Genomic DNA, 22,197 nt, shown 5'->3' with positions numbered 1-22,197 from the left:
GTCAGTAGCGCGTATGCAGTCTCTGACCCAGCCTCCCTCTCACGTTACACCCTATTTATAACCTCCCCTCAGCCCCATCCTCTTGCTCGCCACTTCCAGGGAACCAGCCTGTGCTCTCAGCTCCGGGCTCCAGGCACCCCAGCTCCTGCTGTCATCCGAGAGGTCCCCCCTTCTGCAGCTCGGCCGCGGGCTCACTGTTTACCTCCCTCGCAGCCCGGCCACTGGCTGCCTGCTCCGGATTAACCGCGCCGGGACACCCCTATAAAAGAAGAACCCTTTTTTTTTTCCCCCTTTCCCTCTCAACTCTTTTTTTTTTTCCGTTCAACTCAATTTCTTCCAGTTTTCTTTCTTTCTTTTTCTTTCTCTGACTGAAAAAGCACCAGAGGAGAGAGAGAGTCTTGGAGCAGCAGCCCAGCAGAGAGTTTGGATATACTTGCTGGCGATTCCTTGGTCCTTTATCACATACTTCTCGGTTGGTTTAGTAACTTTATCCCGGTCGCGTCCGGTTCCTCTCCTGCTTGTGTTCTCTCCCTCTCTCCCCCTCTCCCTCTCTCCCCCTTTACCTGTGCGGGGTCTGAGAGGCGAGGTCGCTGCGTGGTGCGATGGATCACACGCTGTTCGGGTGCCTGCGCAGCCCCCATGCGTCGGCGCAGGCCCTGCACCCGGCCTTCACCCAGTCCCCCCTGACGCTGCACGGCCGCTCGGACCACGTCTCCTACCCGGACCCGTCCTCCTCGCCCTCCACCTCGTCCCCCTCGCCCTGCATCGTCACGGGCTACCCCACCCCCGCCGACGACAGCCTCTTCCCGGGACAGCACCACCACCCGCACCACCACCACCACCACCACCTCCACCACCCCCACCACCCCTCTCACCGGGGCAACCTGCCCCCCCACCACCACCACCAGCAGCAGCAGCAGCAGCAGCAGCAGCACGCCCACGCCACCCCCCAGCACCAGGCCCACTGGCACATCCCGCAGATGCCGTCGCCGGGCAACGGGAACGCCGGTTCCCGCCATGTGAACCTGTGTCACCCGCAGACCCACCAGGGGCCGGACAGGGCCCCCGGGGCCCACGACATGGGCACCCCCGGAGGGCCCAGCATGTGTGCCAGCACCCCAAGCCTGGGGGGAAGCAGCAGCCCCCACACGGGCACCACCTGCGCCCCCGTGGACTTTGGCCGGCAGACTCTGTCCCCCGCCGAGGCAGAGAAGAGACACGGCAAGAGGAAGAGTGACAGCTCAGGTAAGGGGAGGGGGGGGGGGGGGAGGTTGTGAACTGAAGGTGGATCTGTTTGTTTATCTAAAAGTAGAGAAGGTAATGCTTTAGATAGCCAGGCACAGGGGAGGGAATCGATGCAAGATACCTAATCAAGACAAGGTCTTTGTTCAGGAGGATTAAATGAAGGTAAAGTGAGACACGTTGAGTGTTTTATGAAGGAGTCTGTCTATGCCGTCCAACCGCATCCATCACATTTATGGAGGTGTTTGACATCGATGCCATTGTTTTAGCCGACTCATTGTTTCAACGTTAACTCTTGTACAAACACTGTCACATGGATGAGGGGGGTGCGCCAGAGCAACTGCGGCCCCTACGGCCCCCGGTGACCCAGGCTCATCACTCTTAATCTTTCAGCAACACATTACGACAGAGGCCGGCCGTTCATGGCACAGCATTGTCTCCAAAGGACATTGGAAGTGTTGGCAAAAAGCAGTTAGCATCAGTCAGGCAGGGCATGGAGAGAGTTCTGGGAGGCTCAGGGTGAACTGCGGGCATGTTTTATTTTAAAATCACATCTGGTACATTTTCAGGGGTGGTTTGGGAGGGCAGAAAATGAGACACACTGTAAAGAATTAATGTCATGGATTGTAAAAGACAGAACCGGCGCCGCACATTACACTAAACACCCAGAAAGATTACGGATTTTAGCTGTGATTTATTAAAGGATTTTTTCCAAACTTCAGAGCATATGTGTATCATAAATAATTTCATGAAGGCAGAAATAAAGAAATGGAAATAAAATAAAAAGGCTTCATATTGACGATGTACATAGTCAGCTTAATAAATTATTCTCTAGTGCTGACAGTCTCAGAGGGAAATGGATTCACAGTATCAGTGTCAAGTTCAAAGGGATTTGTTTTATTGTATTTAACATAAAAAAAACTTTATTTTCAGGGCTGTTTTTTTAAACTCCCATAAATAATATATCAGGGACTTAAAAAGACTAATTAAAATGTAATTGTTTCTATAAAAATCTCCTAGGTTCTAGAATAAAATGCTCAGTTCATTGAAATAAGTTTTTTAAAAGTTTTAAAGTTTAGAGGCACTTTTTATATGCTTGTCCATAGTAAACAACAATGTAAGTTCCTTCCTGTGCACAATGCAAGATGTTATTTAAGTTCCACTTTAATTATTGGATAAAATAAAAATATCAATTAACATATATTACCTTACCTATTATACCTATTTTAAATACAAATAAATAACAAATTAAGATTAGTTGAAGATAAAGAATAGAGTCTGCATGATTTCCCAGAAAGAAAGAAAACAAGTAAATAATCAAACATAGTAGAAAAAAAGTTAGAAATTATAAAATATAGTAAACTAAAAATATTGCATTTTTTGGACACACATGATAGCGTGAGCTACGCACCATAATTACTACGACAAGCTCCTAGGGCCTGGTCAGGGTGAGATTTGAACCGCAACGCGATATACCTAGATAGTTCTTAGTTTTCTAAGAGCGGCATGGCTCCTCCTGTCTGGGGGAACACGCTGAGTGCCGCCTCTACCTTAACAGAGCAAATCAAACAGTGACCGTGTCTGGAGGTGTCTCTGTGTGCACAGTACCTGGCCTGAGGTGTGTGCACAACATTGGGAGCGTACTCATGGCGTCGAGGCTATGGGCTCACTCTGTTTCCGCAGCCTTTAGGCTCGTTTTCACGCAGGATGCAGGTTGTTTCCTCTAGCCAGAAGCCCCTCTAACACTTTGGACAGGAGCCTCTTTGAGGAGTCAAATACATATGGTATAATGATAAATATGACAATGATCATGGCGGTCTGGTTCTGAGCTGACTGTGATGGAGTAATGACACTCGGGACACTCTGTGATGTGACATCATTGTTACGATGGAGTAATGTTCAGTGGGGGGAAGCTGGCCTGCAACTGTCACAACATTTACACCACGGCTCCTCCATTCACCACGCTCCCAGGAACACGGCCACTATGGACTCCAAAAAATGATACTGCCGAGCGTGTATTGCAGAAATATGAGCAAAATCCTCTCACATGACAGTTTCTTCCGGAATGCGAACGCTCCGGTTCCGAGGCCGACGATTTTGTTTGTCCTGAGTCATCCAGTCGGACCACATGTGAGACAGGCCGCTGCTGCAGTATAATTAAGGCCCAAACCCAACACAACATCTTCTATTTCCTCTTCCCCTTCGTCAAAATCTATCGTATCCCGGCCCTGGCGGGCCCCCTAAGCTATCCAGCATTACCCCTTCCACTGCTCGATAGTCCGGGCATTCTCATTATGCGCATGGCGCATTCTCGTCAAGCTAACACCAATCACGTTGATTAGCCGCGGCCGCGCGGCCTGCTGACTCAATCAGCTGTCTAAATATCACACGGCTGCCAGTGCTGTCTGAACGACCCCCGATCTGGTTTCAACATCTGGACTGGAAACCTGAGCAAGGATCCCCTGAGATGTGGCAGCAGATAAAAATAAAATAAATAACATATATATGAATAATATATACAGAGACAAGAGCTAATCTTCATGCTAAACATCCCCTTTGACTGAAATGTCGAAGTTACATTTGAATTTGTTTCTTTAGAGAAGGATATGCTAGACTGTTTGCTTCCGAAGCTTGTGTTGAAGTTGTGGTTGTCTGGACGTCTGCGTTGGATCTCTGCGTGTATTCTCAGCCTCGCAATCATATCATTTTGTCAGTTGGGCTAATTTAGTTCTCACTTGCGCAAATTGAGTCATCTCATTGAATTGCACACTTTACAAGGGTGTGGTTTGTTTTTCTTTATAAGTTCCAGCTTTTGTTGTGTGCAAAACAATAAAGTTTGACAAAACGAGACACAAAGCTTTGAGTCTCATTTCGTCGAAAAGACTATTTTGGAAAAGTATAAAACAAGAGAAAAACAAAGCAGAGATAGCTTCTCACTGGGAGACACATTTTCTGAAAGGAGTTTTACAACAATAAAGCTTAGTGGTGCCTTTATTGGTGTTTGTGTAAATGTCAAGTAAGTCACTTCTAACCACATCAATTAAAATGACAAACAACATATACCTCACCTAAAATTTTATAAAAATAATCAGCCTCCTAGGGATTATGCAATTATTATTTTTTTAATGTTATTTTAGACGGGCCCTGTTCTGAACCGAGCATGACCTGTCCTCTCCCGACACATGGATTGAAGTTCTCTCATTACACCCGTCTGTTTTTGTGGACAGATGAAAGTCATGGCGAGGACCTAATTGCTGCGGTGCGGTGGCCCTCGTAAAAAAAAATAAAAAAAACCTGCCCCTCCTTTCTAAACTCCCAACAACCCACTGGTCTGGGGCAGCTGTTCCTGTTATTCTTTTCTTCTTCTTCTGTTTCTTCTTACACAATGTCTATGTTTACCAGGGAAAAGCAAAGTAAAAGCCCTCCGAGGCCCTGCCCCAATCAGCTCCTCTCCCCGTCTCTGTCCCCGACACGTACGAAGGCGCCTGGTGGAAGTAACAGGGACAGACTATAGGGACAGAGAGAAAATGCTTGGTCAAGCTTCTCCTGTAAATCCTGTAAATCCTGTAAATTTCTCCGCATGTGTATTCCTATATGCCTCTTGTTTCAACTACAGTATAGGATCTAAGTAACGGTTAATGTTTACAGCTTTTTAGATAACGGCTGGCTGGTGACTGAGATGTACACACTCATCAAGAAAGATGAAGAGGACAATATAACTAACAAATGTATAAAAGTACAATGACTTCAGTCCTGAAAGTGCTTTTTGTTGCGAGTAATTCTTGTCGTTTGAGGGAGGGCAGTCGGGTTTTCTGGTGCTGTCTGTGTTGGCGCGGTCTGGGGTCTGGTGGGGCTCGTGAGTCTGGCGCTGAGCTCCTTGCGCTATTTACAGTTTAGTTTGACACAGGCCTGCTGGATTAACACACGCTACAGAACAGCACCGCATGTGAATTAGCATGCAATCAAGGCCCGCTTTCAAGTGCCTCTCTGTGCAGCCGCGGCTTGTCCGACAGGGGAAAATAAAACAACCACAGAGCAAGCCTCCTCACAATAGGAAAGTTTAGGCGACCGAATAAAATATGTGCACTTTCTCTCTCTGTGAGGTTGTGGAAAAACCCGGAATAAAAAGAATCAGGGTATGACAAAAGAAAGCGGATGTTTCTGTTTGCATGTTATCCTTTGTCGTAAGGGAACAAAGAAGAATTGAACCAGCGCAAATCGATATGTTTGGGAGACTTTATTGAGCATTCTTGTCTATTGGTCCTTCGTTGGCATATAATCTATGGTCTGTTTCATGTTGTTTGTCCCATCGTTTTCAGCAGCTTTCATTTATTTTAATGGATGTTATTGTTGGTTGTCTTTTTCTGATTTCGTTCTGAAACTAACTTGAGTCCTATTCATTCAAAAGACTGACAAAAAATAGAGTTGGCCACTTAGTTATAATTAAGAAATGCAAATAACTTGCAAATACCTTGTTAAAACTAAAGTTATAACAACAAGTTATAACTAGTGCATAAGTTACTAAACAGAGTGTAGTATACGTTAAACATGGCTGTTCTGTTCCATGTATCAGGCTGTAGAGTGTACAGCAGCCACCCCTTCACACCTGAAAGAAATTACCTCAATATTGCAAATTACCAAACGCCAGTCTATTGCCAGAGCACAGCTGCACTGAAACACACACATGTGCTTCTGTCTGGGCCCGCTCCCTTAGGGACGCCCACTAGCTTCAGGTGTTCATAAACAATGGCCAATAGTAAAATATGATTGGCAGCTTATTTTAATTTCCTTATACCTTTGTTTTTCTTTTTTCTTTATCTCCTTGACTGATTTGCACCTGCCCTCACACAGGCTTTACTTCGAAACCCGCATTTTTTTTTAAGACTCTATTGCATATAAATCTGCTCTGACTGAAGGGGCCGGGGATGTGTGTGTGGGTGTTTTATTCCAGAGTCCCAAGACGGGAACTACAAGTCAGATGTGAGCAGTAAACCCAGGAAGGAGCGGACGGCGTTCACCAAGGAGCAGATCCGCGAGCTGGAGGCCGAGTTCGCCCACCACAACTACCTGACCCGGCTGAGGCGATACGAGATCGCTGTGAACCTTGACCTCACCGAGAGACAGGTATTTACATCTGTCTGTCTGTCTGTCTGTCTGTCTGAAACGAACACTGTCTACCTCTATTTACAATTAAACCGTCATGGAGACGTGTATACAATTTGGCCTGGGGCAAATAAATTGGAACTAACATTTAAATCCAGTTATATATATATATATATATGTATATATATAAATGGGTTGTACTCACGTTCACAATACTCCCCCGCCCCCCAGCCACACATCTGTTAATCTGTCAGATGCTTTTATCCAAATCTCTCTCAACGACGCCTACAGGTAGACTGGAACCGTAGCGGGGTTCGAACCCTGAACCCTTTGGCAGGGAGTCCCAACGACCCAACCACTAGAATATTCTGCTACCCCCCCCCAACCCCCCCCCCAGGGGCGGGTCAGCACTCGAAACGCTCGTGTTGTGAAACTTAAAGCAGCTTTGAGACGTTTTCGAGAAGACGGTTCTCAGCGCTACTGTGTTTTCGTAACTTTTGTGCGTGAGCGATTGTTCCCCAGCTGTGTGCGAAGGCGGAGGGGGCAGGGGGAGGGGGGCTTGGTGGGGAGGGGGGTCGCTGGGTGGGTGGACTATCCTATTCCAGATGTTTGGGTCGATTCTTCCAGGCGGCCCACAGTCGAGGCGGGGGGAGAGGGGTTGGGGAGAATATTTAGAGGAAGTTCTGGCAACACACTTCCTCCCTCTCTTGCTCAACTCCTCCTTAACAGCAGTATTGGTGTCTGGAAGCCCAGCCAAGAGACTGTACTAAAGCTGGCACGTGAAGCAAATAACAGGAGGTAAGCAGGGGAGGAAGGAAGTGACACCCTGATTGTTGTTCTCCTGACAAACTTCATGTGGGAAACCTAACGTCACAGTCCCCACCCGGCCATTGATCATTGTTAATCACGATTAAAGAGTCTGTTCACCTTTGCGCTGGAACACAAGGCTACAATGTGATGTTTACATGTTTATAAAGGAACTCCCAAAGCTTGTCCGAACTAATGATTAGTATGTCTTGATGTTAGCAACCCAGATCAATCTATGGTGTCCCTTAGAGGCCGTATCTCAGTTCAATCCTTGGTTTTGAAAGAGATTGCACAGCATGGTTTATCTTTAACTGCATTCAATAGTAAAGGGCTACAGACAGGATATGTAGATCCAAAGGTATCAAATAGAATTTCTGAACCAAGGTTGGCTATATCAAACAGTAGCTGGTTCATTGTAGTATGTAGTCATGAATCAGATGTTAGTGGGGGAGCTCTCAAAATGAATCTGAAGTCCGAGTGGGTTAATAGCAGCAGATGAATGATGATTTAAGCGTGTTTGTCTACAAGTATGATGCAAGCAAACAGGGGATAATATACTTCCACCCAGAAACAAGCAAACGAAAAGTCAAATCACAATTGTTTAGATGCATTCAAAGCACTCCAACTAAACGAAATTAAAGCATAACTTTACAGCTTGCATCGTGTTCTAAGGAAAATATGTAAACGCTCAAAGTAATGATACAATCGCTTCAGAACCGTAACTGCACAGCATCTCTTGCCAGCTCCAGCCTCCTTCCAAAACAACCTGCCAAAGAAAACAGCCCAATGTAGGCCACAGCCGTCTAAATATCCCAGCATCCTCACAATTGGGTGAATATCAACAAGTACCAAAGGGGGAGAAATGGGGCAGTTCACACTATATCTTAATGGATATGGTAAACTGGAAAAAATATTATGGTGATAATCACCTTTTTGTATGATAAATAAACTCATATTCATATTTAATGCGCAAATCAATGCCTCAATGGCTCCAACACAAGCCACGAGGCAGGATTGAGGATCTCCTGCTGAGGATGCAAGTTTAATTTCCTTTCTTGACAACAATTGTTGAAGACATCAGGCATTGACAGAAGGCCAGAGGGCTTGTACTTTGTCACTGACCAAACGACATGTCATAGCAGCCCGTAAATGGCCAAAGAGCAGCGCCTGATGGTGTGTTTTATGATCTCCTCATTACACAATGGCAATGACTAAGCAACGACAAAAGTAAACACATTGGTAGTTAAATGTTAAACAGATCACAAATCTGGATTAGATGGTGGGTGTTTTGAGTGTTTGAAAGTCAAAGAAAATAGTTGTTTCACTGTCTTTTCTTGTTATGTATCTGCCTCAAGCAACAACTACTTTTGTTATTATTCCCTTCCTTTCATTTGGAGGTGTCTCAGTGCTCAGGCCAGGCATGAAGATGCTCTGCGTTTGCAGGCCTATAAAGTTCCCTAGAAGTGTAACGATGATAAGATGGATAACATATATAAATAAACCTGAGCGCACTTTCTTAGAACACCTTCGTCAAGCCTTCGAGGGTGCTGTGGTGGGTGGGGAGGGAGAGGGGCTTCAGCTGTCCCTGGTCGTCGTTGAAACCTACAGTAATGTTGGAAAAATGTTGGAAGTGGCGCCGCGGGCTGGCTGTCACCATGACGCGGGGTGGGTGAGCTGTGGGTCTAGGTGGGAGTGAAGGTCCGACCAGTGCACCGACCAGAATTCCCCTCGCTATGAGAGCAGGCGCTCTCCTGGAGGATCAAACCCAGTACCATGGCCACCTAAAGTGCAAGGGTTACACGACACACTGAAGTTAGGCGATATGTAATGAGCCAAGGAAAACACCCGGCTAATCAAATTGTGGTTACCTCCAGCCCGCGTCTGGAGCTCCCTGAAAAGCCCTCACAGCGCGCAGAGAAACTGACGTGACACTTTATGGGGGAAACATTTTGGACGTATAGGACAAACATTTGTGCTGTCAAACTGACTTCCTGACCATGTGACCCAGAGGGGCCCCCCTTCGGAATGACGACGCCCCAAAAATAAACTCGCCCAACAGTTAAGGAGTGAGCGAGTACCTACCCCCCCCCCCCCCCCCTCCACCCACCCTCCTTCCTCTCCAAGCCCAGTGCCGACACTTGGGAGAGCTTTGGCTCCTGACCGTGTAAACTGTTTTAGGCAACAGCTTAATCATCAGTCTGGGCAATGTAAATATGGCCCAAAGTTGCAGAGTCAGGGAAAAATGCAGTAGACGCCAGGCAGCAGATGGAACCATACATCATCAGGTAATTGCCATGATAATAAATGCCAAAAGTTAGTTGGAAGTAATGAGTGAGCAAATGCTAGGCGTATTCTCGCCCCAGTATTTTTGCGGGACTATTTTTCCAAAATACCCAACTGTCAAAATGTGTTGTTTGCTCTCGCCTCAAAAGCCGAAACCAGAAAGCAGTGTGTCTGATGCCTCTGACTGTGTGACCCCTGTAGGTGAAGGTCTGGTTCCAGAATAGGAGGATGAAGTGGAAGCGGGTGAAAGGAGGCCAGCAGGGGGCACTGGCCCGGGAGAAAGAACTGGTCAATGTGAAAAAGGGGACGCTGCTGCCCTCTGAGTTCTCTGGCATCGCTGCCCTCCACCACTCCACAGACTCCTTAGCCAATGAGGAGGACAGTCACGACAGCGACCAGAGTTCTGAGCATGCTCACTTGTGATGGTCAGAAAGAAATAGGCCACGCCTCCGGATAGAGGCCCCGCCCTTCTTGCCTCAGGACTGTCCTGAAAAGGACTGCTGTTTGCTGATTTGCCATCGTCATAGAGAGTACAGCGATGCAAAATAAATGTACAATATGTACAAAGGGATAATAATGTGTTTTTAATTGTTTCAATGGTGCTGCCATTAAACTGCTCCTAAGTGCTAGTTTCTAGCTGGTTTGTAGCTTCAACATAGTTCTTTGACAAATGCTAAGCAAATACTCAATGACAAACACCAAAGCATAATTGATATTTTAAATATTAAAATGCTTGTATATTGTTGAAAACCAAATGGAGTGAAAATAGTTTTTAATGATAACTGTCTGTGTGTATATTACGCTGGGAGGATAGATAGGCTATGGCTATTTGATTGCGCTGTTAAACGTTGCCTCATTTGGTTTATATTGTATGTAATGTAACTAAACCTTAATTGACTAACTAATTAAACCCAGTGCCAGGAGATCAAATTTGTAAAAAATATATAAATTGGCCTACATTTGGTATGTACCAAGTTTTTCTTTGCTAACATTATTCAACTCATCAATTTTGTCATGGAGATAATGCAAATAAGAGCAAATAAATGGGAACCAACGTTTAAATTCTTAATTATAGCCTTTACACATTTATTTGATTATGCTTTCACCGTGCTTCCCCCCTAGCCACACATCTGTCCATCTGTCAATCCAGCTGCCTCCATGGGAATCCAGCCTTAAATGTATGTATGTGCCCCCGAATGAATTAAACATTACTGACTCGAGTGAAGAAAGCGCACGATGGGGTGCGTGCTCAATTCACCTCCTTCCCTCTGGGCAGGGTCAGGGCTTCTGCCAAGACTCCGCCAGAGAACCCACAAAGCATCATATTATGTTACAAATTTGAAGTTGAAAATAATTCTGCGGCTCGGTATCCAGTTTCACCGCGCAGTGATTACGCATTCTAATTTGCAGGAGACCCCCGGCCCCCCCTCTCTGAAAGGTGCTCACATTAGTCCACTTAAATCTCTTATGTCCCGATATGTCTGTTTCGGTTAAACAGCAGTCACTCATAGACAGACATTTATCAAACTGTTTCTACAGTGTAAACTTTTATTTATACTACACACACATTTACACTGTTAATGTTGTAGTGCACCTTGTTTGCCAGACTTACGAACTATAATCTCGCGAGAGAAAAGGAGAAAGGTGTGATTGTCCGTCGTGATGACAGCTCTAGAACTTCCCCCTAATACCAACAAGTTAAGTGTCTTGGCTCCTGAATTGTCGCTCGTGTGTTATGCGGTCGTTATTATAGGATCGCTTTCCTGTGCGTCTTAATTTAGCACCAGTTTTGACTGCACTGCTGCAGTGAAACGACAACTGGATAGGATCCTGTGATTCCCTTGAATAGTTTTTTAGTTCACCTGACCTTTGCTGGACCCAAAGTGCAGGAAAAGGCGCAGTGGCTGGGGCAATGGAAGAGATGAAGGACATCTCCATGGCGGGCCTCCGTTCTATGTTTTACATGGTCACACCTAACGAGTCATCTTTCCAACATGTCGAGGAGGTCCCGAAGTACACGAGCCAGGTGGGTAGACCACCACAACACAGCACAACGGCGCAATCTGGGCTATGCAGTTCTGTGTTAGCCCATTGAAAGAGTGCACTGGTTAAAAAAAAAAAAAAAGCTACCGCGACACCTTCACCAAAAGGGTCTACAGGTAGACCCAAAGGGTCCTCACGTCTCACGGGGCGGACCACAGGTAGACCCAAAGGGTCCCCAAGTCTGGTTGGACCACTGGTACACTGGGAGCTGGCTGGTAAGAAGCCTATCAACGTCAAAACATGTGTCCAGTTGGCAATTAAAAATCTGTTTATTTGAAAAGGAAGTAGAACATATGACACAAGCAAACAGACCCTGGTCTTAACGTTGTATAAAAGTAATGAAACCACATGTGTACTATATGTGCGGTGCTTTCTGGCGGTAGGCTACTGGCGTGCAGAGGGAGGCTGGAGATCGCGTGTGTTTTCCCTCATCAGAGCGGGTTAGTGTAGGGCCGCGGCCGGATAGGAACCTTTCTGACTCCGAAGTAGCTCTGGGGCAGCCGTGATATGAGCTAGTCCAACTTTCTTCATGCTAACGCAAGGTGCCTCAACGCATCCTTTCTTACGAATGCTTTAGTATAGCTTTTGAAGGGTTTATTTCTTCAGAAACGTTTTGTTTAGATGTTCATTGTAAAATAATGAATTAATAAAATTCAAACAATTTGAATATCCAGAATATATAGGCACTCTCTGATAGCCAAGATGGCCCTGACGGTGCCCATCTGATATATATATATATAATGTATTTTTATACATAATTTCTTATAACATTTTCTTAAAAAAAATATAGGACATAATCACCGAGGTCACGTTGGACCATCCATCACCGAGGATAATGCTGTCCTAATGCTGTCGATCTATGCCAATCCAAAGGAGCGTGAACGACCATGGTTTTGACCAACTGTTTTGTTTTCTTTTGGTGACTGGTAGTCTATATTCCTTTTTTAAGTTAATTTCCAACTAATAAAGTATAATTTTTCACCTAGTTTCCAATGTTTATTTAGCCTGCGTGGAACAGCGCTGTTCGGACACACGCCTACGAGGTGTCTAAGAGGCGCTTTTAAGGGTGGGACGTTGCAGTCTCATCACGTCAGACCCGTGGCCATCACGACCGGGGTTCGGTATAGTGACGTAGTCTAGTGTAAGGTTCTCCCTGCACCTTGGTTCCCTTTTCCTATAAGTCCTTATGGATTTCCTTCACATCTTCCCTTGACCTAATGACCTTTTCCATCGATGTCAAGGAAAAGTGGTTAGGAAAGGACGCTGGGCTTCATTACATAACCCATTACATATGATTATATCTAACCTCGACCTAGGACTGTTGTCTGGAACCGCGGCCATTGAATTGTTTTTGGGCAGGGAGTCTCACCGCAGAAAGGCTTTGCTGAACTCAGTGAAGCAAGTTTTTACATTCGCCATGGTTGTCATCTGTTCAATGATTTGTATACAATGATAACAGTTTCTCTGACAGCATGATAAAGTGCATTGTGAGGGCGCATATTTTCAGCTTACATCACTCATCCGTGACCCTATAAAAACGTTTTGGAAAAAACACAGGACATCTGGTCAACAAATGCCATTTATTTAATGTGAAGTCCCGGTCCAGGAGAAAGGACACTACGGCCTCGGTGCCACTAGAAACTGTCCGCAGCGAGCTCTAAGTAGGCACATGCTAGACTCTGGGTTCATTGTTTTTAACACATATTGGAGATCATAGATTATTTTGATCCAGTAGGCCTACGTCACAGATTATACTGACCTTGTGTGTTCTGTGATTCATTGGGTTGTAGATCCAATTTAAACAAAATACAAGGCAAGAATACAATTATATTGTTTAAACCAAGCAAAAAACAAAGAAGCAGGCCAAGAGTGTTAATCCATTTGTTATAAAAAAATAAGTACACAGACACATACGGATGAAAAAAGGGATAAACTCTATCAACAAAAGTCAAACACCTTTCTCTTGATAAAAAACAAACTAAAAACTCAAGAGTGTGGGTTTGGGGAGCTAAAAGTATCCAGGAGACAGGATGGGAGCAGAGGGCAGGCCTGAGACCTGCGCTCAGCCTGATAATATCTCCCTTGGAGGCTTCAGGAGGGAGAGAGACGGCGCTCCCCACTCGTTTGTTAGCTGCGCCTTCCACCGCTGTGGCCAGATGTTGGGGCTTTGCGTGTGATCGTGGATCCCTTGTGGCGGTCTGCCTCGGCTTGTATATTCACTCCCGAGACACGCGCACGCACACAAAAACACACGCACACACACACACACACACACGTATCATAACACCTGCATGCAACCATATGTGCACTTCATATCCACATGCAGCAGCCAACAGCGTGATATGTCCATGCACGTAAATGGGGCACCCACACACACACACGCACGCACGCACACGCACACACAAACACACACACACGCACACGCACACGCACACACACACACACACACACACATCTGCACTCATTGACATTGGTATAAACTGACGCGGACACACGCACACCCTTTCTCCCTCTCTCTCTACACACCTGCAGACATGCAGTCCATAAACCGTAGGGGGTCTTGAGAGGGCCTGAGTCACAGGGCCTCCGTCATCGGAAGACCAGTCAAGCAGGCCCAACACTCATGCAGGTCAACACCATGACCTTGCCTTGCTAAGACCATTCCTGGCTAATGGCTTCCATGCATACCCAAACAACCTCTATATCTTAGTATATAGTAGGGGTGGGAAAAATAATCGATTCTTCGATGCATCGCGATTATCTCTAGAACGATTCCGTCTCGATGCAGATAAATTAATAGTCGGAACTTAATAAAAAATATATATACAGTATCTATATATTTTATTTTTTCTGCCTGCTGCAACATTCTGTTCACCAGAGAGGGATAATTTTAGTTACTTTAAAATTATTTTATTTATCTTCAGTGTGTTGGCCAATCTGATTTGTCTTGACACGATTGCGATTCAGCCTACGCATAGCATGCAAGCAAACCCACAGCCAGACACAAGAAATCCTATTAATTCAAGAGCAGCTTTTTCTTTAATGACATAGAAAAGAATGATTAGAAAGAAAAGAAAACTGAACCCAATTTTTGACATACTTCCATATTGTTTTGTAATGCAAGCTGCATTGATTATTGCGTTGTTCAAAGAAAGTCGAATTTGTGACAAAAGCTTTTTCTCTGATAAAATTAATTCATCTGTTGATGTCTTTAATGATCATCACAAAAGTAGGAAGTGACTAGCAAACTGAATAGCAATCTCAGATGTATATATATATTTTTGAAAATCACGCATGGAAATGTGCATAAAGAAATCTGTTGCATGGAGATGCATCAATAATCGTTTTAGAATCAAATCGTTGACCTCATAATCGGAATCGAATAGAATCGTGAGGTGCCAAGAGATTCCCACCCCTAGTATATAGAGGCCTGTGGTAATATAAAGAGCCCTTTCGCCGGGTCTGTGGTTATTTGATGCGAGGAGAAGACAATAAAATGTAATGGAATGAAGTGGACCAAACGGATCTCTTTCCTTTTACATTGATTAAAGCATTTGGTTGTTTAATGTTTAGTTTGAATGACAGAAAGACCCCTGGGCGGAACCACCAAATGTGACTTTTTGTGGTTCAGAGGCAAGTCCTGCCTGTGGAACAAGGTGAGACAGCGGCCCTCAGGCTGAGATTTGTCACTGGAGGGGAACATGGCTGTCAAGTTTAAGTGTTGCTTACTCCAGTGCTATTATGTTGCAGGTACAGGAAGAACAGACAAGTCAGACAGAAACTCTCCTCTAGTCTTCCCTGCATAACAATGTGCAGAGGAGGGTAGCCTTGCGATCTTAGCAGAATATCCTCAGTTCACGTTCCAAACACAATGTTGGGCAACAGCACTCCTTAAAATGTTATGTTACGTTATAACTGTTTTTCTAACTACATGAAGTAATAATTCAAGTGTGTGTTTTGTGTGTGTTTTTGTGTGTGTGTTTGTGTGTGTTTGTTTTGATGTGTGTGCATGTGTGTGTGTGTGTGTGTGTGTGTGGGTATGTGTGTGTTTGTGTGTCTGTGTGTCCGTGTGTGTGTCCGTGTGTGGGTGTCTCCCTGTGTGTGTGTGTGTGTGTGTGTGTGTATGTGTGTGTGTGTGTGTTTTCTTGTGTCCTTTTGTCCCTTTGTGTGTGTGTGTGTGTGTGTGTGTGTGTTTTCTTGTGTCCTTTTGTCCCTGTGTGTGTGTGTGTGTGTGTGTGTGTGTGTGTGTGTGTGTGTGTGTGTGTGTGTGTGTGTGTGTGTGTGTGTGTGTGTGTGTGTGTGTGTGTGTGTGTGTGCGTCCAGGCCTCCCCGTTCTTCATCACCCTGATACTGCTGGAGCTGGTAGTGGGATGGATCAAGATGGGAAAGCCCATCGCCTCCATCAGTGACGGCATCACGTCTATATTCGCCGGAATAATCTCCCGGCTGCCATCGTGAGTCCACTACACAGAGACGGCTAGGAGAGACTCGATTATACAGCTTCAACGTCATACTTTTACACTGAATCAACATAAGCATTAACAAATAAGCTTTAAGATGCAGAACTAAATTTAGATCTATATATCCCTCAAGCCAATATAAGATAAGCAAGAAGTGATAAGGCAGAGGTTTATTGATGCGAGGTTTCATTGAATTAATTTGTAACAATATAGTCCATATAACATGTTTGTTGATTTATTTGTTGTAAATTAATCATAAAACAAATATAAATGGTAGACAGGAGGTGAGTGATAATGGTTGATGGTCCATAGTGCTGCTCGGGAGAAGATACATTGAAAAAAACAAACACGCTATCTGTACTTTATACACGCTTCATCTCTGGTGCACAGTTTCACAACTGTTTCATAACCGTTTATGAGGCTTCAGACGATAACCTGAGGTTAGAGGTGTAACGTTGCCCAGGTGAAGGTTCACAGGAAAGTTGTCTTGTAGAATTGCCAACTCATGTCCAGCAAGATAAGATAAGATATAAACATAAAAACAGCATCCAGCTTTGCCGGTGGGGTTGCAGATTACAACTGATCTGCAACCTGCTGTCTCACCGCGAGATGACACCAGATCATACAGACTGCACCTATAAAGAAAGAAAAGAGGCTGTTAGATACAGGGTATTAGAAGCAGAGAGTTTGAAATATCCCGAAATACAGCGTTGAATGTCATGATGTTTCAGGTTGTTCATGAGGGGCTTGGAGCTGACGACCTACATCTTCGTGTGGAACCACTTCCGCATGGTGGTGCTGCCCTGGGACTCTCCCTGGACCTGGTGGCTGGCCTTCCTGGCCGTAGACTTTGGCTACTACTGGGTCCACCGCTCCTCCCATGGTACTTTTCGTTTTACAAACTTTCATGTTCAGAATAAAAAGCAAAAAAGCACGCTTCAATCTCATTGTTGAAGCAATCTGCGCCTGTGCATTATGTTATTCCACAGTGAGCATTAAACAAAGTCTGCTCTCTTACACATTAACCTGTTATGCAATCACCCTTTGCATGTAGCAAGCTACCACAGGCATATATTTTGGCTGGAACCCACCTGAGCAACCTAAAAAGGTGAACAACTGCGTGTTTGAGCCTGTAGTTGTTTTCATGTGACGTATGAATTGTATAGATTGAATATTATTTGAATACCGTCCTATTGAGATTTAAAAGGGTATCTGGCAGGGAACATTTTTGAATGTTTATATATATATATATATATATATATATATATATATATATATATATATATATATATATACAGTTCGGTTCAACACAACGCAAATTCGGATATAACACGGCCCGTTGGACACAGATTTTCCTGTACGTGAATGTTAGAGTGGTGATCTCTCCACAAAATTGCCTGTAAAACACACAAGTGAGGATCAAAAGATGACGGCAGAACATATACGAGCAGCAGAGTGGAAACTGGACGGACACACTCGCGCTGACGCCATGCAGCGGACCGGGGCGGGCGAGGACGGCCGACCTACAGGTTTCTGTCAGATGAGAAATCTCTGCGACACAAGTAGAGGAAGGAGAGGATGTTTTTGTCAACTTCTTCCTCTCTTTATTAACATTTAAAGACGGGCAGTTAAAATGGCGTTTTAGCACGTTCCCGGGATTGACGCGGTCATCGTATTATATACATCACACCATATTGCATATTGTGTATGTTAACAGTGGCTGAACAATGTGCAGGCCCTAGGAGCTGTCCATTATTGTTATAATGTCTACGATTTCTGGCTATATATTTAAGAATTGGAAGTGCATAAGAGGATTGGACTTTGGGCTAATTTCCCTGTTGTTGTCGATTCAACATCTCACAAAGTTTCCCAAACTCTAACCGACAGGCCGTACGTATGGACAAACACACACATGAAGAACACAATCTCCTCTCATTTCCCTCCTTGTCTGTCACTGAGGATTCGGCCAAGCCAGCAATTTGTTCAACGTGTATTCAACAAAGAGCTCCAGGAAATATCTTTTTACACAACCCCTGCTTGTACCGTTGATCGAATATTAAGATATCGCCGATAAAAATCCCTTCCTTAAGTGGTAGCTAACGTTCAGAGAATCCCTGAACGCTTGGCGCTCTACCGTCGTAGGGCTAAATCAACCACGAGTACAAAGAGCGCGTGACGAATGACGCTGGGACCTTGGGGGACGCTTGTCCCCCTCGCAGGCAGCAGGACCTGTGAGGAGAGCGCACACATCATATTTTTCTGCAGGAAGCAATTATTCCTGAGTTACATCCAGCTGCTTTGGTACTGTGCAGATGTTGAGCTGTGTCCCCAGAGTTCTATGCGGGAGGGGGGGGGGTTGGGGGGAGGGCTCCCAGTCCCGGGGTCTGTCAGATCCATGGCCTGTAAATACTGATAGGTCTTCTTTAAGCTTCTCCCACTACCTATACCTCTCCTCCCACCCCGACAAAAGATAAATGGACGTAACAAAAGGGAACAAGACAACGCTGGCTCAGCTCCAGCTCGATTTGTTTCTAAGCACTGTGGGCTGAATCCCTGCTTCCTTCTCTTTGAATCGCTGTTGATTTGTTGATGTGTGAGGCAGAGGCCTGCAAGACACACATGCTTTACCAGGGAGGGGGGGCTGAAGGGTATTTATTTGCCTGCTTTTAGAGCGATGCTCGTTTTGGGCTCTGCCTTCATTTGACTTCACACATACCGTCCAAATGGTTCTGGTCCAATGCCCGCTGTGCTCGGTGTTGATACTCAAATCTGGATAAACAGAGGCTGTTTTAGAAAGGCCCAGAGCCAACCGTCGTACTTTGTGACGGAAAATTACCCGGCATACCTCGGCTCAAAGATTGTCTTTCCTCGAAGGTAATACAGCACATTAAGAAACGTCCAGACTTTGTCATTATCCTGAAGGATGTGCTGTTTAAGCAGCGCTTAATGACCTGTCAGACCCTAATGCGCTCCATGGGGCTGCTCGGCTGTGTTGGGACTGAATTGGTTAAATACAAAAGCCAAACTGCCGTCTGATTCTGTTGAATCGCATTATGTCCAATCCAAAGTAAATGATACATGCCTCAAAGCATGCGGCTGGCATTTGTTCTACAAGGCGTCCAACATGTCGTGGCCTTTTCATATATCGGCTCTTTTCGCCGAGACGGTCTCAATTTTATTTTTGAACCACCGTTCTGAAATGCGTTTGAAATCCATTCTCAAAATCCTTTTTTTTCCGGCTCCTACGTTCCCTTGCCGCTGCACGGCAGGCTAGTTATTATGGAACATTGTGGGGTTCCAGATAATGGTTTTGTGCCGGGAGGCCGCAAGGAGCTCGCTGTGGATGTAAGCTTTTTCTCCCTTGTTACCAAAGGAAAGCCGCCCGCTGACCACAGCCCTCGGGCCAGGCACGGTCCCGCGCTGCTCACCAGACGCTCCCCGACGCTGGGGTGAGGTCATCTCGGTTTACCAGGAACCTGAACTGACACGTGAAGCGGGGCTCAGGCCAAGTCGTCTGGGGTCGCCCCCGTCTGGTCTGAGACGTGCTTCGGTTCTGGAGAAGGCCGATGGTGGCGGTGGTGGAGCTCCGGGCGGACTTTAGTGAGAAAAGATTTTCTGTCGTGTAATGATACGACTCTTGCTGGATTTGCTTTCAGGGACTCCCCCTTGTTTTACAAGGTCCACGCACATATATCTGAAAATATATCTTCCTTACAGGTTGGCCAATTGGGGCCTTAATAGATCACTTAAAGGATACTTTCTATAGTTCCAGTGTGCTCTAAAAATCTGTGCTATAAATCTGCACAATGCATATTAAAAAAGGGAACATTTTGTTCAATAGAGGGCAGTACAAGAGGCCAGAAGTGTCACCCTCTGTTGGGAAATAGGAGAGCCTCTATAAGCTGGACTCTAAAATACCATTTTCAATCTGAACCACTTTATGACTTTATTCCTCCAAAGAGCTCCCTTCCCGTGTGTTCTACTTGAAAGGACTTCTTGTCTTAATTGAGTGGAAAGTGGTTTGAAAAACTGCCATTTGTCTCTGCTGATGCCATCTTTATTGAGAAGACATCACTATTCTGGGCAGCCCCAGGCTTTTCATATATATATATATATACAGTATATATATATATATATATATAATGGGAACAAAGTAAGGGGAAAGTCAGCCTGGCAGTCTTTCAGGAGCTTTGGATTGGACTCCACATTTACATTTTAGTATGCCCAATTGGACCTGCACTTTGGATCAGGGCCTGGAAGGATCTTTAATCGGATTCAGAGCGATGGTACGCCAGTGATCCGGCACGCTTTCCACAAACAAACAAGCAGAAAGAAGCTAGTTGTAGAAGCAGCTGGTGGGCCTCTCCCAGCTCATTGCGGCTATGAGCCAGGAGGACAATCTTAATGGAGCTGCAGGGTCACATTTTATTTTATTTTTTATCTATTGCACTGTCCCGGGATCGAGGGATCCCTCTTCTGTGTTCCTTTTCAGCATCTCTTCTCTTTGGATTGGGGTGTCCGACCGGGCTCTTTTGAGAGCTTTAGGGTTGGGGCTGTTGTATGATGTGGGCCTTGCACCTAGACCTTCTTTGATAGAATCCTTTTGAATGTTTTTGTTTATACTTATCTTACTAAGTATATCGTACTTCAGCAGCCTACCGATGATGGATCAAACATAATGTGTAACTGTAGAGGGCACACAAAACTAATTTAGAACTCTGAATGTAATGATAACTATACAAATATTTTTTGGATTAAATTCCTAGAGAAGACTCATCTGTTTTTAACACATAAATCAAATGAATAGGATCTACACATTCACCTCTAAACAGAAGTGACTACTATTAATATAGCTATTTTAGTTACTGCCAAAATTATCACAGATAATAAAGTGATGCACATTCCGTAGTAAATGCTCCAATTTCTTTGGCCTCATTCAAATTTTTTGCACATAATCAAGGGCAGTATCCTTGGCTTTGTTATCCTCTGTTACTGTATGTTATCATCAATCGGTCATTTTTGGCTGCTGCCCAAGTTTGGTTTTAGGGATACACAATTTTTACTTTTTGTAAAGGATTTATCTAAATGACGATTTGGTTTGAATAGCGTATAGTCTATTTATTTAGGGTTAGGGTTATCAGTTATCATGGACAGCTACCAAGCCTTTAAAATTCGTTCTATTCCATTCAGTGGTTACAAGCTCCCATCTGTATCTTGTACTCATCTTATCTTGTCTGTATGTTTGTTTTGTCCGACACAAGTTATGCATACAAACTGCCCTGGCCTGATCGTTTTCTCCAATACTGCCCACAAACTAACCAGTTTATATTCTGAATTTGTAATCCCCTGTGCATGCTCATGGACTTAGAGGCTGACTTGCTACGATATACATTTATACAGCCGGGAGCTGAGAACTACATTTTTATTCAGAAGTAAGTGCTTAGGCTGCGTTCCACTGAGGTAAGAACCGCCCCCTCCTGCACTTACCCTCCCGTCTAGCCTGAATGTCGCCATGCACTCAGAAGTCTGAATCTGTGAGCATGTCTGTAGCATGTAATCACAGAATACAAACCTGTGGATTTTTGGTTTGTGAGCACTTTTGTAAAAAATGAGCTAGCCAAGGCAGCTTGTATGCTTTTCCTTGTGTTGGAAAAAGTGAAGATACAGCCATCTGGACATAGATATAGTCAAAAATTTACCTAGGGGGTTAGCACACTGGACAAATGCTTTAATTAATTTTCTACAGGCCCACCTGTTGACTTATCACCAGAGGCATGTGTTTGACAAAATAATACTAATATTGATTCCTCTTGTAAGACTAGTCAATAAAAGCCGACTCAAAATATAAAACAACAAAACACACTTCCATCTACGAACACCCGGCCGCACGTAACTTAAGTATTACTTGTAGTGATAGTGTAATGATGCACCTCACATGCAAAATGCTGCGTGTGAGGTGCACGTGGATTCCTGTATGCAATCAGGCGCAGGCGTCATGTTTTGTGGGTGCCGACGTCATTCATTCATCCAATGATACACACACACACACACACACACACACATTTCTTTGTGGGTGTGTGTGTGTGTTTGTCTGCAGAAACCCAACGACAGATAAGGTCAAAGTAAATAGGAGTAGTTCATGTTAAAGTAACCTTTGTGTGGGAACTCAGGTGGTGCTGCTGCTTGTCGTTTTTAATCCTGGTAGCCGGTACTGTGAGACAAAATGACTGAGATGCTGAAGATAGTAAAAGTGTCTTCT

General features: G+C 44.8%; 2 protein-coding genes across 2 annotated transcripts in view; both read left to right on the top strand.

Annotated features, from left to right (window-relative positions):
• The window catches only part of meox2a (mesenchyme homeobox 2a), a 10,858-nt gene extending 354 nt beyond the window's left edge, over nt 1-10,504 (top strand). Inside the window, exons 1-3 of the mRNA XM_030371506.1 lie at nt 1-1,245; nt 6,194-6,366; nt 9,637-10,504. The exon at nt 1-1,245 is cut by the window's left edge and continues 354 nt beyond it. Coding sequence (XP_030227366.1) covers nt 603-1,245; nt 6,194-6,366; nt 9,637-9,858 — 1,038 coding nt within the window. The 5' untranslated portion in view covers nt 1-602 and the 3' untranslated portion in view covers nt 9,859-10,504. The remainder of the gene's footprint in view (nt 1,246-6,193; nt 6,367-9,636) is intronic.
• A 594-nt stretch (nt 10,505-11,098) lies between these two features.
• Nucleotides 11,099-22,197, top strand: part of agmo (alkylglycerol monooxygenase) — a 42,246-nt gene continuing 31,147 nt past the window's right edge. The window contains exons 1-3 of the mRNA XM_030371642.1: nt 11,099-11,461; nt 15,802-15,932; nt 16,670-16,821. Coding sequence (XP_030227502.1) covers nt 11,348-11,461; nt 15,802-15,932; nt 16,670-16,821 — 397 coding nt within the window. The 5' untranslated portion in view covers nt 11,099-11,347. The remainder of the gene's footprint in view (nt 11,462-15,801; nt 15,933-16,669; nt 16,822-22,197) is intronic.

This window comes from Gadus morhua, chromosome 11, assembly GCF_902167405.1.
Source record: "Gadus morhua chromosome 11, gadMor3.0, whole genome shotgun sequence".
In the NCBI taxonomy this organism is placed as follows: Eukaryota; Metazoa; Chordata; class Actinopteri; order Gadiformes; family Gadidae; genus Gadus; species Gadus morhua.
This window is presented reverse-complemented; position numbering and strand designations above follow the sequence as displayed.